The following is a 15367-nucleotide window of genomic DNA, read 5'->3' as shown; positions in this document are numbered from 1 at the left end:
GACCTGCTGTGGAACTGATGATGGTGTCTTGCGAGCGTCGGAGAAACGGCTCCGCCAACCACGTCAAAGGTGCGCATCGCTGGCAGCTTTACGGAGTATACGGTAGGGACACATGGGGGACGAGGCGCCCCGTGGCCTCCAGAGCCGTCTTAGTACTTACTAGGTAGGTAAGGTACCTAGTAGTAGCCTGAAAGGTGGCCCGGGAACCTACGGTACCTTACCAGGTTACTAACGCTGGGGACCCCAGCCGGCAACGACAGCGGGCGGGCGTGCTCCAGCTCGAACCCCGTGCGGGCAGTAACTACCCCCTAGGTACTAGGCAGGTCTGGCAGGTCTGGTAGTCGCGTGCCTGGGCTCCTGGGTGCCTTCCTGGTTGCCCTCCCTCCCAGGTGGGGTGGACACCACCGACGACTGGACGTGTGGGCTCGTCACCGACCAGCCAATTTTACCCCGGCCTCGACACAGACAGACATTCTCGCATATCGACAACCAGCCCCTCCTGCTCAGGGTTTCCTTTGCCTCCTGATCCCGCTCCCGCTACCACGCATCTGCATCCCAAGCCTTGCTCTTGCTCGGTGATGTGATGCCGTCGTCGCCATGGCGATCCAGTATGACGAACCCCTTCCTCCCCATTCAACGCCACGCCCTGCTGACAGCTGGCTAGATACTTGATTCTGCTGTCCCGCCAGGGTAAAGTGGTTTGTTGCCTCGAAGCTCCCGGACCCCCCCGCGACTCCCGGAACTGACGAGCGTTTGATCCAGCGCCTGGCGAAATGGTTCACAACCCTGTCCCCCAAGGACAAGGCCAAAATTGTCAAGGACGTGTCGCAGCTGGTCCTCGCGCGCCGCACCCGCATGTGCAATTTTCTCGAGTATAAAGGTCAGATTGCTACCTCGAGGACGTGTCAGGCGATTGGGGAGCTCTGTTGCTGATGCGTGCCGACGCGGATTGCAGATACCAAGATTGTTTACCGCCGATATGCCTCGCTCTTCTTCATCGCCGGCTGCTCGTCCGACGACAACGAACTCATTACACTCGAAATTATCCATCGATACGTCGAGCAGATGGACAAGTACTACGGAAACGTGTGCGAGCTGGACATCATCTTCTCCTTTACCAAGGCATACTACATTCTCGACGAGCTCCTCCTGGCGGGCGAATTGCAGGAGAGCAGCAAAAAGAATGTTTTACGATGCATAGGGCAGCAGGACTCCCTAGAAGATATGGAGGTGAGTCTCCTTTCCGTCTTGTCTCGCCCTTCGCCTGGCATGGCGCTCCCTTGGCGGGGACCCCGAACCTGTTGCGCTTCCGCTCGCGACCGCCCGAGTTGTGGCTGACGCTGGATTCTGTTTTGTCAAGTTCGACGACGAGGCCGCCAAATTTATTTTGTAGACGAAGCGCCGAGGCCTCTACCGATGTGGTTGGCCCGCGCTCTGGAGTCAACGGTCCCTGTTTGCGCGCTCTTGACGAATTAGCGCAATATGTCCCGAACACCTACCACATTGTTGTCTTGGGGGGGGAGCGGCGTCGCCGACGAGGAACATTGACCGGCTTGGAGATTTGGCATTGACGAAACGCTTTGACAGGTGCACGACGACTTCGCACGAGTCCTTGAACAGAATGGAATCATATGAAGCAAACAAGCCTCAGGCAACTGAGCATCTCTTCGATGGGAAGAGAGGAACACAAAGGATGACGGCGCTGGACGGACAGTCTTTGGCGAGGCAGCACCGGTTGGCTTTGTGTCATTACGTAGATCTTTGAGGATGGAACACCGTCCTTTATCATATCAAGAGACCAGCCAGACATGGCGTCCTATTTTGCTTTTGGGAAGCACTGGCCCCGGTTGGGGAGCATCGTCGCCACTTCCTCATACACACACAGCGCGTCCGAACAGCAGCAGCATGGAGCACTCGGGTGTTATCTGAAGAAGGAGGCGCGCCAAGCGGGCTTGGTTCGCCCGCGCAACCAAGGGAGAAAAAACACTGATGGCCTGCAGAGGGATCGACGTGACGAAACGAATGGCTCTGACGACGAAACAATTGCAGTCTCTGCGTCGGCACCACAGGCGACGGCGAGACGCGACGGAGCCAGCTCGTGGCAGCGCGCCGAACCCCCATTCGTCCGTGCGAGGGTTGCGCCGCCAGCGCAGGGCCGGACCAATCCGGCACTTGACGGACGGCTCGTTGTGAGTGAGTGACGCTGACATTGCGGGTGGGCGGCGCAGAGGCCACGGCGACGCTGCCTGCACTGCACCGAGCGAGGATGGGGACCCCCCCCTTGATCCCCCTCTCCCATTGCGTCGCCGTTGTTAGTGTGGTGGCCGCCCACACCGGGTGGCGGCCCACTGATCAAACCAGTGGAGGCTTCCAATGGGAGGGAAGAAGCCGGATGAGGTGCTCGCTCTCCCCTCCCCACCACCTCCCCGTCTCTACGTACCACCCTGGGCTGGGTTGGTCATGCCGCGCTATCAGTTCCGGGCGGTGCGCTGTGTCTGCTCCTGATAGTGACGGCACTTGGCCCCCCCCCCTCAGCTGAGGTGAGGTCTGCCAGCCAGCTGGTGTGTCGCAACAACTCTATCGGATCCGTCTTCGCACCGCTCGTCACGTCCAGCCCGAGCCCGTGTTCCAGCGCATGCCGCCTTCCCCCACTTCCTCCCCCGGATCCTCGTTCCACTGTCACCATCACCGTCACAACCACCCCCTTCGTCACTCACGCAAAGCACAGCAATGCCTGCCGACCCTCGCTGCTAGACATTCTTGTCTAGCTGTTTGTTGACCGCCACCTGGATTAACGATAGGGTCTTTGATCGCATCCGAGTCTCCGCACTCGCTCGCAAGCGACGCATCCCGGCAGACGCGCCTCCCCATCTCGGAGCACATACACGATAAGACACGAAACGCCCGTGCCGCCTGTCGAGGATCAAGAACCGGCTTGGCCATTGCTTCGGCGCCAGTCTGGGCACTTCACAACTCCGATCCCGCTTCCCGCGAACATTCGCGACGCTTGCGCGTATCCGCCCTCTCCGCCTCCACCCGCGCCCGCCGATTCCGTCTCACGGCGACTTTCTCAACGCAGCGATTGCGCGGCGCATTCACCAGAATATCATCCATCAAATCAGCGTCGTTCGGTCAACGCACTCCCTCCCCATCTTCATCTAACGGCTCCCTGTCGCACTCGCGCGTCGCATTTCCCAACATGAAGGTCTGCCGATTCCCCCAGTCCCCGCCGTCTCGGCGCGCGTTTGCTGTCGACGTTGCCCAAGGCCGACTGGACGCTGACGCGGTATTCTTACCGAACAGTACCTCCCGGTGCACGACTTTGAAGCCGTCACGAGCGCGCTCAACTTCAACACTCCCGATTGCAACGTTACCGGCGGCTGCGATCTGTACACGACAAAGTCGACGGGCTCCGACAAGAAGCTGTACAAGAACATCGACAAGGACCTCAGCTCTCAGCATGCCGCACTGCTGAAGCTGGGCGCCAGCCTCTCACCCCCCGATCGCGAGCACATGTTGGCGACATCCCCGGGCATGCAAATGTTCTCGACGTCGAGTGCGTTTGGGCCTCTGTCCGAACTGTCAAGTCGTCGCACCTTTGCGTACCTGATTGCGACGTTGAACGCGAGCCATCCCCATTACGACTTTTCTCACGTCCTGCGGCCCGGCGATTTCAAGCGCGAGCGAAACCTGCGACGAGTCATGATCAACCTCGATTCGATTCTGCAAAACGTGCGCCCCGGCTTCGAAGCTGGATCCTCGTATGACTCCTCGCTCGGTAGCGATTTGACATCTGTGTGGGGTCCGCAATGCTGGTCCCTCATCGACAAGGAGATGCGACTCAACGAATGCACAATCTTCAGCTACCATCCCGACCCGGATCCGTTCGAGGAGGATGAGAGTGCCATCTGGGCCGTGCACTATTTCTTCTTCAACCGCGCACTGAAGCGGGTGGCATATCTCTACGTCCGCGTCGTCCCCGTCATTTCGTCGACGAGCCCTACCCTGCGGCCGATGAAGCTGGGCCAACATAAACGGACGACCGACATCGACTCAGACGGGGCCACGAAGCGCGCTAAGTATTGGCTCGGCGATCGAGACGCTGAGCTGGTGCCGCCTTTTGAGGACGACGAGGAGCAGCACGACGACGGCCTGTTCTGGAACCGAGGCGAGGACGGCGACCTAGTGACCTTCTCCGATGACGACTACGTGGAAGACCTGGACGAGGAAGATGTGGTGGACTTTGACGATGACGATGTCCACATGCTCGATAATGGCCACGACAGACTGATGAGCGAAGATATTGCGGGGCGGATGGAGATTTAGGCACATTGCTCCGTGGCCCTGCCTTATCGTCCGCGACGTCTGCTGTCAGTATCGCCAGATCGCCCGACCGCGTCGGTACCGCCGCCTGCGGGTGTTCAAGGCCTGGTCTGTTTCTCAACAAACATGCCCGACTGTCGGGCCCCAGACGAGGCCAGCTGATGCGTCCTTTGAAGCCGCCATGTGAACTGGCTCGCCCGCCATCGACCTCCCCTCTGCCTGCCCGTTCACCACCCCTCAGGCAGATACCTGCTGGGCATAATAATGCTTGCTCCCTCGTCTATTTCAGGATGTACCTGCTTCTCCTTGTTCAGTTTCTCTTTTTGTTTTTTACTGGTTGGTTGGTTTAGCATGGCGCTGGGTTCTCCACGTTTTCTGGTCGGTGAGAGCGGCTGGGAACAGCGTCTCTGGCGTTTTTGATTTCTTGGTTCTCCTTTCTGGGCTACAACCCCTCTGTGCATTGTTTCTGGACGCCGGCCGCGCTACCCACCCACCATTTCGCTACCAGTGGTGACGCGTGACATGCCCATGGCGGCAGACATGGCCGCTCGTCTCGAGCAATGCCCCGCAAAACGGGTTCTCGACACTGATGCGTTGGGCTATCATGGGCTGGCTGGTGGGTGGCGCTTCCGCGCTCCAGAACTCTTTCCTTGTTGTTTTCGCTCCCCTTCGGTCCAGGGGTTCCGTGGTTTTTGCGACTGGCTTCGGCTCCTTTCTGTTTTCTCCGTTTCTTGTATGTTGTTTCTCTTTCCCTCCTTGCGATCTAGTGCTTCCGCTTCGTGCTGTGCCTTTGTTGTTCTTTGTTTGTACTTGCCCCTCGCCGCCACCCGTTTGCGCCGCGAAACTCGAGCGAGAGGCAGACAGGCAGACAGGCAGACAGGCAGACAGGCAGACAGGCAGACAGGCATACAGGCACACAGGGCGGGCAAGCAGATGATGGCCTTGCGCATATTGGCGCGTACGGGGAGAGACGGCACTCGAGGGGGTTCGGCGGGACACAACGGCGGCGGCGGCAGCGGCACGGAGTCAAGACACAAACGAACACATGCACACACGCAGTTACACTGGCCGGCCGGCCGGTTGGTCGTTGTTTTGGTTCGGGCGCGACTTTTTGTTTTGTTGCGTTTTGTTTGGTCCTGCCGGGCTGGGTCTGGGTATAACTAGCGAGTGACGAATATACGTCGCCTTTTTTCCAATGACATGTTTGGAACCACCATTGGGATTCATTCATTGTGGCGACCCCGTACGGGTGTGAATATACGTACAGTCTACCTATGATGGTAACCGAAAGGTCAAGGGATGAATCTGCCTCGCTTACAGATGCTGCAAGTAACAGCAGTGCCACAGAGCATGCGGATCAAAGGACCATTCACAGCAGGAGGTTGCGATGAGGACAAATGCACGATTTCTCAATAGGAGCCAAGTCTCGAATATATTCGGAGAAGCCTGCATGACCGCCTGCCGAGCCATGGACCTGGTCCAGGCAGGCAAGCACCAAGGCACGGCGGCCTCAACAACCCACCCTTCCTTCCTCGGCCGTCGTCCGTCCCGGCACCGCCCTTCCGCCATCTTCGTCCTCCTTGCTAATGCTTCAGACATGCCATCGAGGAAAAGTCCAAGAAAGCAACCCCTTGTAGAGGTCGCTAAAAGCGAGCAAACAAAGCTGACTCTGCTTAAAAAAAAATCCCCCCCCCCCGGCACCCAGCCCGTCTGCGCGAACGCAGTGCCCATTCCTAAGAAAGAGAAGAGAGAAAGGAAGATGAGTTCAAGACTACATATGGATAATGGAACAGTGGGGTGGGTATTCAGAAAAACAACGAAGTGCCAGTGACTGGGGGCGGCAACGGGGAATTCGAGCAATGCGATCTGTGGCGCCGCTCGTACGGCTGGCCGACAGACGAGTAGTTGCGAGAGGTGTCATGACTTAAATAAACATTTGACGGAAAATTAGAGATTCGTGGACGTTGTAAGTGTTGAATGGTCGTTAAGGGCGTTCTCCGACAGTCTCGTTGGAAATGCGTTACAATCCTTGCTTGTTGGCGCTTTAGCTGACACCGATCTTCTTCTTGCGCCCAAACATTTTGGCAAACCCGTTGCTTTCTTCCCGGTGAGATGACGCTCGCGCGAGCCGCGTGTCCAACCCAGCGTCCGGTGGGGCCGAGTCACGAAGGAACGCCGCGAGTTCCGAGGTCTCAGTCCGACGCGTCGATACAGCCTCTCGGGGCTCAAACTTCTTCCTCGGCACTCGTCCGGCAGAAGCAGTGGACGTCATGCGGGGGCGACCTGGGACCCCATCGGATGCGCCGTACTTGTCGTACCCGGAAGGCATATTCACTTGGAGAGGGATATGGCCACCCTTGCCGCTGCTGGACCGGCTGTGGAGAGACCGCGACTCAGGCTTGAGGCTGGATTTGTTGGCCCCTACATCCTTATCTTTGTTGCCACCACGGGTAAACCTGCCAATGAGGCTCGGCGCGCTGGCCTTCTTCTTGGGCAGTCGAGGCGGAGAGCTAGGAGGCTCCGGAGGCGGGTCATAATTGCGAAGGAATTCCGCCAAGCTCTCCTCTTTCCTCGCGGGCGGCTTAGTTGTAACGATGGCCTCATCATTTTCGTCGTCGCTGAAGTCGATGCTGTAAGGGTCGCGTACGCGTCTCTGTTTACGCTGTGGCATCATACCCTGGTCATCGACTCCCATGCCCGGACCAGGTGCGACCTTGTTACGGAGGAGCGCAGAGCTGGAGTTGATGGATGATTGCATAGAGGGCATGGAGTTGTCGGTGACGCTGGTGGAGGCCTGACTGTATCGTATCTCGGGGATGGTCGCGTCTACCGCTTTGCCTCCGATGGCTCCCGACATCTGGTCCGAGTCCATGGTAGTGCGGAACGGGGCGACATGGCGGGGTATGCGATGTCCGCTGGTTGCAATTGGGGGGCCCTGGCGTATGAAGTCAATCAGGTCTGAGTTGTCGTTCCTGGTATCTACCGCCGCCTCGCGAGGTTGATGCCGGCCGCGTGTGCTCGCTGCCGAGACCTGGCGAGCCGGCATGGTGTTGATCACAGGACCCGACGGGGTCGGCACGCTTGGTTTGCGGACTGAGCTTCGGTCTCCTGCTGGGCCTGTGGACTTGATAAACTCGGCAAAGTCAGAAATCGACTCCCTGGGAACACGGGCCTCTCGAGCCTTGGGGCTCCCAACTCGACCCGTCGAAACAGCCACTCCGGGGGGTGAGCGAGACAAAGGACCTGGAGGCCTGCTCCCTTTTCCCTCAACAGCTCTGGGGCTGGTGGGGGTCTTTGGCTGCTGAGTCACAGGCGACCTTGGGATGTCAGGAATGGTGGGCGTGCGAGGCGAGCTCTGGCCGCGAACGTCGTCACTCCTTCTTGAGAATTTGGTCACTACCGGGCTGTCGATTGATCGCTTAGACTGCGAGTCGTTAGCATCAGCGGAACATGATCCTCATGTTGTCAGCGGAGAACTCACGTCAATGTCGCGCATGTTCTCCGGAGTGAGGGTGTATGTTATGGTTTGGTTGCTCTGAATAAGCTGTTCGAAGTTGCGCGCCACACTTTCGGCACGGCTGGAACTATCCTCCGAGGTCCGCACGGGCTTCAATCTGGAGGTGCCTGACGATGCTGATGACGCCGAAGTGTGAATTTGTCGAGGGGCAACATTGCTCTGCATTGGCAGCGACAAGTCGTCGTCCGTCTCTTTCGTTCTGTAGCGCTCCATCGAGTGCATACCGCGGCTCTCAGCCTTGGGGCTCTGCCAGCTCGCCTGAACTGGTGACTTCTGCGGGATCTCCGGGATGGTCTCATCGATGAATGGCCCAGAGCTTACGATTCTTGAGGTGGACACTTTCAAGCTCGGAGGCGGGTGATCTCGATTGCTTGCAAAAGAGGGCGGCTTCTTCCCGAAGGCACTTGGGGCCACATAATCCCGCCTCGACTGAGAGCCGAGAACATCAGGTACAGCAGGGCCAGGTGGAGAAATGGCACGGCCGATTGACTCGGGGGACTCGGACGGCTTGAGGCGACCAGAGTCCTCCTCGGATTCGGGGATGGCGACTTCAACTTGCCTCGGCGATTTCTTCTCGACCAACGACTGAGACATATGTTCCGCGTGTGTCGGAGGCTGGCCTTCATATTTTGGTTTCCGCTCGTCCTGAGATGAAGGTGGTCGTGTTCGACTAGCCGCACTGGACAGGCTGGCGGCTCGGTTGCGCTCTGTCATGTCAAGCGATGTTGCCCGCGAATGTGAGGGGCTCCGAGGCCGAGGCACGTCGACAATGCGGGCCGAATGGACACTAGACGGCCGTTTGGTGGGCGAAGTTTTTCCAGACTCTGACGCCGAGGAGCTTGAACTGCCGTTTATGGAAACCCGTGAAGACGTCACAATTTCTGCCTTCTCAAAGGCTACTTCCTCCGCGTCCTCGTAATCAGAAGAGTCGCAGTCTCGACTTTCCACAGCAGCGGGCCTGTTTGAAAGTGTAGCCTTCTGCACCTTCACAGTGTCACCTGGCTTGGACAATATATTGGCTCGTGTATCAGCATAGCCATCGCCTGATGATGATGCTTCGTTGTCGCCGGTGCATGTTTCTCCCTGAGTCTCCTCCTTACCCTCAGTACAAGGGGTCTTCGTGATATTCGAAGCCTTCTTTGCTTGTCTTGAGGCATGAAAAGTTGCTGCTACGGGCGTTGGCAAGGAGGTCGACCGTTTCCGAGCGGCAGTGATGACGGGGGTATGCGGCTGCGACGTTGTCGGTGTTGGCAGGCCGTTGGCAATTATAAAAGGTGTGATAGAGAGACTCTTTGGGCGACGACGGACAGGCTTTTCGTCGGGGCTCGGCTCATCCTCGTCATCACTGTTCGGAGCCAGTCCCGGGACTTCAATCTCATCAACATCGTGGTCGCCCATCGGAAGGGGTATGTCCGCAGGGTGCACATCTTCCACAATCGTGTCATCCGGACGGTCCTGAGGCCTGCGTTGGTCCCCAGTAGCGTCGCTCAGGGCAGACCGGAACGCAAGGCGCTCGGGAGAGCCAATGTCTTGCTTCGAATGGCTGTTGGAGCCTCTTGACGCGGGTCGTACCGCCGTGTCAGGAGATCGCACGCGCTTCTTCCATCCGCGCCACAAGCGGCCCAAGGTTCGGTCGAGAGCTACGCGCTCCATGTCCATCTCGCAGACGACAATGCGATCCGCAACGTCGGAAGCGCTGCGGGTGCCATTTTTGATACCTTTGACAATGTTTGCTCGGACGCGTTGATATGCAGCCTGGCCAGCGACGGTCAAGGTAAGCTCGCCCATGTACTCGAGCACAGAGGTGAGAAAGATGGCAACCGCGGGAGAAACGACGTCGGAGGTTGGCTCGTGGGCTCCAATCTCGAGGTTCTCCTGCTCCATGTAGATGTCTTCATCTTCTTCCTCCATGTCGCCTAGTGAGGAATACACCATGCATCGCAGCCTCGTGCGCTTCCAGACGAGCTCCGCGTCCCAGTTTCGAGGGTTGGCGGGAGCCGTGAAATCTTCTTCGTCCGAACCACCTAAATACTCGCGCAGCTCCTCGTCGGCATTGCTGATGGTGTCTTTTGCCAGTTTCGGCTTCAAAATCTCAGAGACAGCCGGCCGGAGCGCCGAAAGGTTCGTTGACTTGGACACCTGCAAGAAGTTGAAAAGGAGCTGGTCAAGAAAGCCGTTGACGAGCTGCAGCGCAGCAGGCGTGACCAGCGCCGTCTCACTAGGCGGCTCCACGCCATTCTGATCGTACCAAGAATCGGCGTGGCCATCGTGATCATTGGTCACGATTTGCGATGCTGCCGAACCGGCGATAAAGGCGGGCTCAGGGGATACGAAGACAGGCGGCGCCGTCAAGCCCAGGCTGAAGCCAATCGTGGACGGTCGGTCGCTGGATATGCTCTGGGTTCTTGACCTGACGTGGCGCGGAGAGGCAATGGTCGAGGCCGGTCGAGACGCCGTGGCATCGGTGGTCGGGCTAATCATGGCCATGGCAGATGGCCTCGGGCTCGCGCAGGGTTCTCGTTGAAGCCTGGCTTGGTATGTACGACGCTTTGACAAGGCAACAATGGCGCCGTGGTTAAGACGCCTGCGCTTATGAGGTTGAAGGGGGTTCGGATGCAGTGGCCAAAGCCTCAGCGAAGTGAGCCGCTGGGATGAGGATGCACTGAGGTAGCGAGTTAGTGAAGGGCCCCTAGCATCCAAAGCGGTGCACAAGCCGGCGGAGCAACAACGGCAAAGGCTGCGAGTCGCAACGGCATGCGTTGCGATAGTACAAGAGACGCGGAACGGGATGAGCAACGTGGCTGCGGATGCGGCCTGCCGCTCGGTGCCACCTGGAGATGTGCACGAGTCGAGGGGGGCGGCAGAGAAGCAGGTAGGCGGGGACGATGAGGAGGACACGACGCCAATTGCCCGTCGAGGTAGTAGGGGAAGCAGTTTGGCAGCAGGATGCCAGAGGCGCGGCGGCGGTCTCGCTGGGAGTGGAGGAAGCGAGACGGGGATGGATGGACAGGCGCACCGAAGATTCACGGAGAATCGCCAAAAAGCAAGTATGGTTTTCGTCGCACGCACCTCGAGGGGTTCTTAGAGCGGCATGCCCGAGTGCCGTCTCATGTCGACCCGGATGGAACCCGGATGGCAATGGCAGCAGCTGAGAGGAAGATTGTGGTGGTTTGCGCGAGGCAAAGAGGAAGAATGGGAGGCTGGAAGGAAGGAAAGGGAGGATGGATGCAGTGGTGGTCGCAACAGGCTGCTGGCGCTGTACCGTGCTGTGCCGAGTGTAACGGACGGCCAAAGGAGGCACTCGGGCAGGAGGTGCGAGGCAGGTGCGATGGAAGTATCGTGCGTCGCCGGGTCGGTGAAGGGCGCCTTCACTGGGATTCGGGGTTTCCTTCCCGCACGGAGGACCCGAATAAGTAAAAGTACAAGTACCTTGCTCAAGCCAGTCGGCGGCAATGGCGGGCCAGGGGATCTGCTGGGCTCGAGTGGGCGCGGGGCTCCGCTGGGACCATTTCCCAACCCAGATGGATCTCCTGGGTGTGGATGGTCAGGGGGTGTGGTGCACGAGCACCTGGGCGCGCGCGCGCCCGGCATCACCAGCGTCGTCATCCCCACAACCCGCCTAACTCGAGCTGAAGGAGTGGTGGGCAGCGGCGGCGGCGGCGCACTGGCAAGACTGGTTTGCCTCATTCAACTGCCTCCCAGGCGAACCCTTGAGCCTTTGGAGGGTTGCGATGGGGCCCTGAAAGGGTAGGTACGTACAGGGTTTGCAGTGGCTGGTGGGTCTCAGTTAGTGCAGTCCAAATTGCGCTACCCCTGTCGCAGTGGGGCCCGTGCCCAGGCTCTTGGGTAAGTACCTAAGTTGGGTACGTACCTACTTCCATGGATGGTCGATCAACGGACTCCAAGGGCATCCGGCCGGTGTCCCGTTTGCGCGCTCACTGTACTTGCTCGCAGGCACTGTTGGTGATGGCGCCGTGGGCGGTATGAAGGTACCAAGTGGCCAAGGTATCGATACCGATTTTGCTCTCGCTCGTTGGCAGCCCCGTGTGCCGAATGGATTCCTGTAGCTCTCAGTAGTGGTGGTTGGCTGGTCAGACTGCATTTTGCGCTGGCTGGCGCCTTCCGTCTTCTAGTCACTTTGTCAGGATGAAAGAAGGTACTGTACTGTGCAGTGCGTACACACACAGTTTGGACGAGCCTCTGTCGATTCTCGCAAAACAACACTTACACACACACACATGCACGCTCACGCACACACACACACACACACACACATACACACACATACACACACATACACACACACACCAAGACACAACGAGACAAACAACCTGCAACCGCCGCTCTTTCTCAGTCCTCGTCTCGGCCGTCACCTCCCGCCCCCCATCGGTGACGCCTGCACCGTCGTCGTGTTCGCCACGCTCAGCAGCAATCTGCCGAGATGCCGAGGAGGAGGAGGACGACCACGACGACATGAACGACAAGGACACGACATGACACGACACGACAGAATAGGGCGGCGATGGTGCAGGCGAGGACGGCGTGGCACCGCATGCGGGAAAACGTGCATCCAACCTTCTGCACACGAGCGAGCGACCAGGATTTCGAATCAGTCAGACCTTGGTTTTCCATGAGCCCCCGGAACCATAATTCCATGCGCCCCATCATCCAGTAGATTGCGAATCAGCAAAACGCTCGGGCTCGGCTCGCCACCGCCTGAGGTGCGCACCCGACGCCACGATGCCCTGTCAGAGTCCTACGTACTCGGCGTCTGTTCATCCAAGCAAGGCTTGGACCCCGTGTCGTATGCCCTGATACACAATCTTGGCGGCTCGTGTCCTGTCCTTGCATATGCCTCATCGCACTGTACTGACTATTGTACGTCCATTTACTCGTATCAAGTCCACGTACGAACAACCGACTACGGATGTGGTAGAGGTGCATTTCGCAGCTCCCACGCTTAATTTCTCATGCACAGGCCGTGCGTAGGCGGATCCCCGGCCGTCTGCCCGTCATCTCCACAACGCTCATCGACCTCATGCCGTGCGACCTCGACGAAGCTCAAGCGACTGTACTGGGGCGCCGACCCCTTCGCCAGTGCCGAGCGCCCTCGCCAACTGCCTTGGATGGATCACTTCATCAAGCGGATGGACGGCCACCCGCACGCTGATCTCGCCCATACCTGTCACCCACCGAAAAACCCCGGTCGACACCAGAGACCTTGAGGCTGCCATCGCGTTGGCCACCCCCTCCTCCCCAGAGCCTCGGAACCTTCTGAAGCGCGTCTGGGGAATCTTCCTTGCGTCTGCAGCCTCAGCCGAAGCAGCGCGAAGCCCACCCCCCGCCATTGCCGCCCGGCACCTGCTCACAGCAGGTACGGGCGAGTCGTCGTGCAGGAAGGCATCCTTGTTGCCAGAGTGCGGCCCTGACGCCCTTGGCTGCATTTGCCTGTCTGTTTGCTTGCCTTTCAGGCACCCTCATCCCTGTGTCGCGCGACCAGGCATGGAGCCCCCAATTGCGTCGCGGTGTTGCGGTCTAAGGTTATTACCACTACTGCGCGGTCGAAACCTGCGCCGCAGCCCGTCTTCCAGCGTGTTTCGAATCGTCAGGCTACTTGTCACAGATTCCTGCAGCTGGTTGGCATCGCATTTTCTGATTGGGTCATGTCAAGGACGATGACACTAAAAGGTTCGTCAGCGCAGCATCTGCTCCCGCCAGGAACTCTATGGCGCGTTCAGCAGAACGAGCGAGAGGTGCTGCGACGTGGACTGACGAAGTCAATGTTCTCAGTCTACCTTAGGTAACGCCCAGGTACCTCGCCTGGGACCTACCTGCGCGAGACGCCCGCACTCTTTGCAGGTCGCGGTCGCCACTGATGCCTTGCTGCGATTTCGGGCGATGACGATGACGGGGTAGCATCGTGGGGGCTGTCAGCCTTGGGCGCAAGGGATGATGCTCGTTCTCGACAAAGTACCTACGACGTCGACCCAACCAGGTAACGAAGCCATTTGCGCCCGGCAAAGCTGCGAGCCCATTCTACGAACAGTGACACATTGGCCCACCAAGTCGACAGACGTGTCTCTTAAGCCCGAGAGAGGAGGATGGCATGGCGAACCTCGTGGTGCGTGCGCCGGGTGTCTTTGCGCCATGGGCATCGCACAGACGCACACATCAATCGAGACCAATCAGCGGATGTGTCTCTTTCGCTTTTGGAGCTAGGCGAGGGGTGTGTCGGAAGCCCTCCAAGGCAACCACGGTACCCATCGCAGAGCGAGTGCCGTCCAATATGTGCGTCGTCGCCGCCCTTGGCCGACCAAATATCACCAGCGTGATTACCCATTTACCCTGAGCCGGGTGCTGTAGATGGGCTGCTCCGTTATACATGCACCCACTGCACTCTCTCTTGGTCGATGAAGCATGCATGTTGTAAAGCATTTCGTACTGTCCTGTCCGTACGCACAACCGCTACCGAGACAAGACACTTCGGCTGGCGCTTGATTCAGATTGCGCTGCAGCTCGTGCGCCGTTTCAACTGCTTGGATGCCAACATCAGGTCAGGCGAAGCAAGCAGTTGCCGACCATCAAAGGGTTCACCTCGTCTGTGCTGTCCAAAGTCAGCCGCGCGCCAATTGTCTCGAAAAGCAAAGTGTGCTGTCGAAGGGAGACATGTTGGCATCTACTACTACATACCATGAGTACCTGCGCACTTTGCTTTTTGTTTGCAGCCGCAGGCGCATCCCATCTCGAAGCCGCCACGTCGGTCTTTACCTTTGCCAACTTCATTGAGCATGGCGTGGACCAAGAGCGACACGCACGTCGAGACCAAGTGCGGCCGCCCGCCATTCGTACCAGCCAGCTAGTGTGGCCTTTGCCAGCGACCAAAGTGTTGTCGGCGCCGGTGATGGTAATGCTGGCCCGCACCGCTTCTAAAATCTCAACTCCGTTGGACGGCCGTTGGCGCCCAAACCCTGGCTGTATACATACATCGCAAGCTTCCCGCGGCCGGAGAATTCTTCAAAGTAGTCTGCTAGGGGTTGGCGCTCTTGGCTGCCTTGGTTGCATCGCGCATAATAACGCCCGGTTCTCCCGAGAAGGGCAGTCACCGGCACGAGGTGCAAGATTCCCCGGTGGTGATGATGACGTTGGTTTATAGCGTTTCAGCTCTTTCCGTCGCCGACGCATCACCAACAGCAAATCTTGGGGGGGGGGAGCGGGACCGTTCTAGCCCGAGGGCCGATGTCGCGCCCTTGGATGTTTCCGTCTCATGTGGCGGCCTCAACGTCGGACTTCAATATGAAGTATATGGATGGTCATGCATGCGCACATCGCATGGCCAACCACGTACTCCGTGACAGATCGTAAAGATGGGACAAGCGTTACCGTTAACGTTGAAACCAGCATGACGCCCCCAAGACATGGCCATTCGCTGGCTACACATACATAAGCCTCGAAGCGCAGGACGGGTTGTCCATGCATTCATTCAGTCCTTGCCCCCCGCCCCACCACCTGCGGTCGTTTCATGCTGCG

General features: G+C 58.6%; 2 protein-coding genes across 2 annotated transcripts; one reads left to right on the top strand and one right to left on the bottom strand.

Moving 5' to 3' along the window:
• Positions 1 to 597: 597 nt before the first annotated feature.
• MAF1 (RNA polymerase III-inhibiting protein maf1) lies at positions 598 to 4326 on the top strand (the record flags this gene model as incomplete). The annotated part of the gene is made up of 5 exons (XM_047983279.1): positions 598 to 608; positions 665 to 698; positions 763 to 880; positions 956 to 1230; positions 3304 to 4326. The coding sequence occupies 5 exons, from the start codon at positions 598 to 600 to the stop codon at positions 4324 to 4326; spliced, it is 1461 nt and encodes a 486-aa protein (XP_047839249.1).
• Positions 4327 to 5722: 1396 nt separating this feature from the next.
• JDV02_002269 (uncharacterized protein) lies at positions 5723 to 11223 on the bottom strand. Its single transcript, XM_047983278.1, has 3 exons — positions 10910 to 11223; positions 7805 to 10502; positions 5723 to 7747 (listed from the first exon to the last, which is right to left on the bottom strand). The coding sequence occupies exons 2-3, from the start codon at positions 10325 to 10327 to the stop codon at positions 6368 to 6370; spliced, it is 3903 nt and encodes a 1300-aa protein (XP_047839248.1). The 5' UTR covers positions 10328 to 10502; positions 10910 to 11223; the 3' UTR covers positions 5723 to 6367.
• Positions 11224 to 15367: the final 4144 nt, after the last annotated feature.

This window comes from Purpureocillium takamizusanense, chromosome 2 (assembly GCF_022605165.1).
Source record: "Purpureocillium takamizusanense chromosome 2, complete sequence".
In the NCBI taxonomy this organism is placed as follows: Eukaryota; Fungi; Ascomycota; class Sordariomycetes; order Hypocreales; family Ophiocordycipitaceae; genus Purpureocillium; species Purpureocillium takamizusanense.
This window is presented reverse-complemented; position numbering and strand designations above follow the sequence as displayed.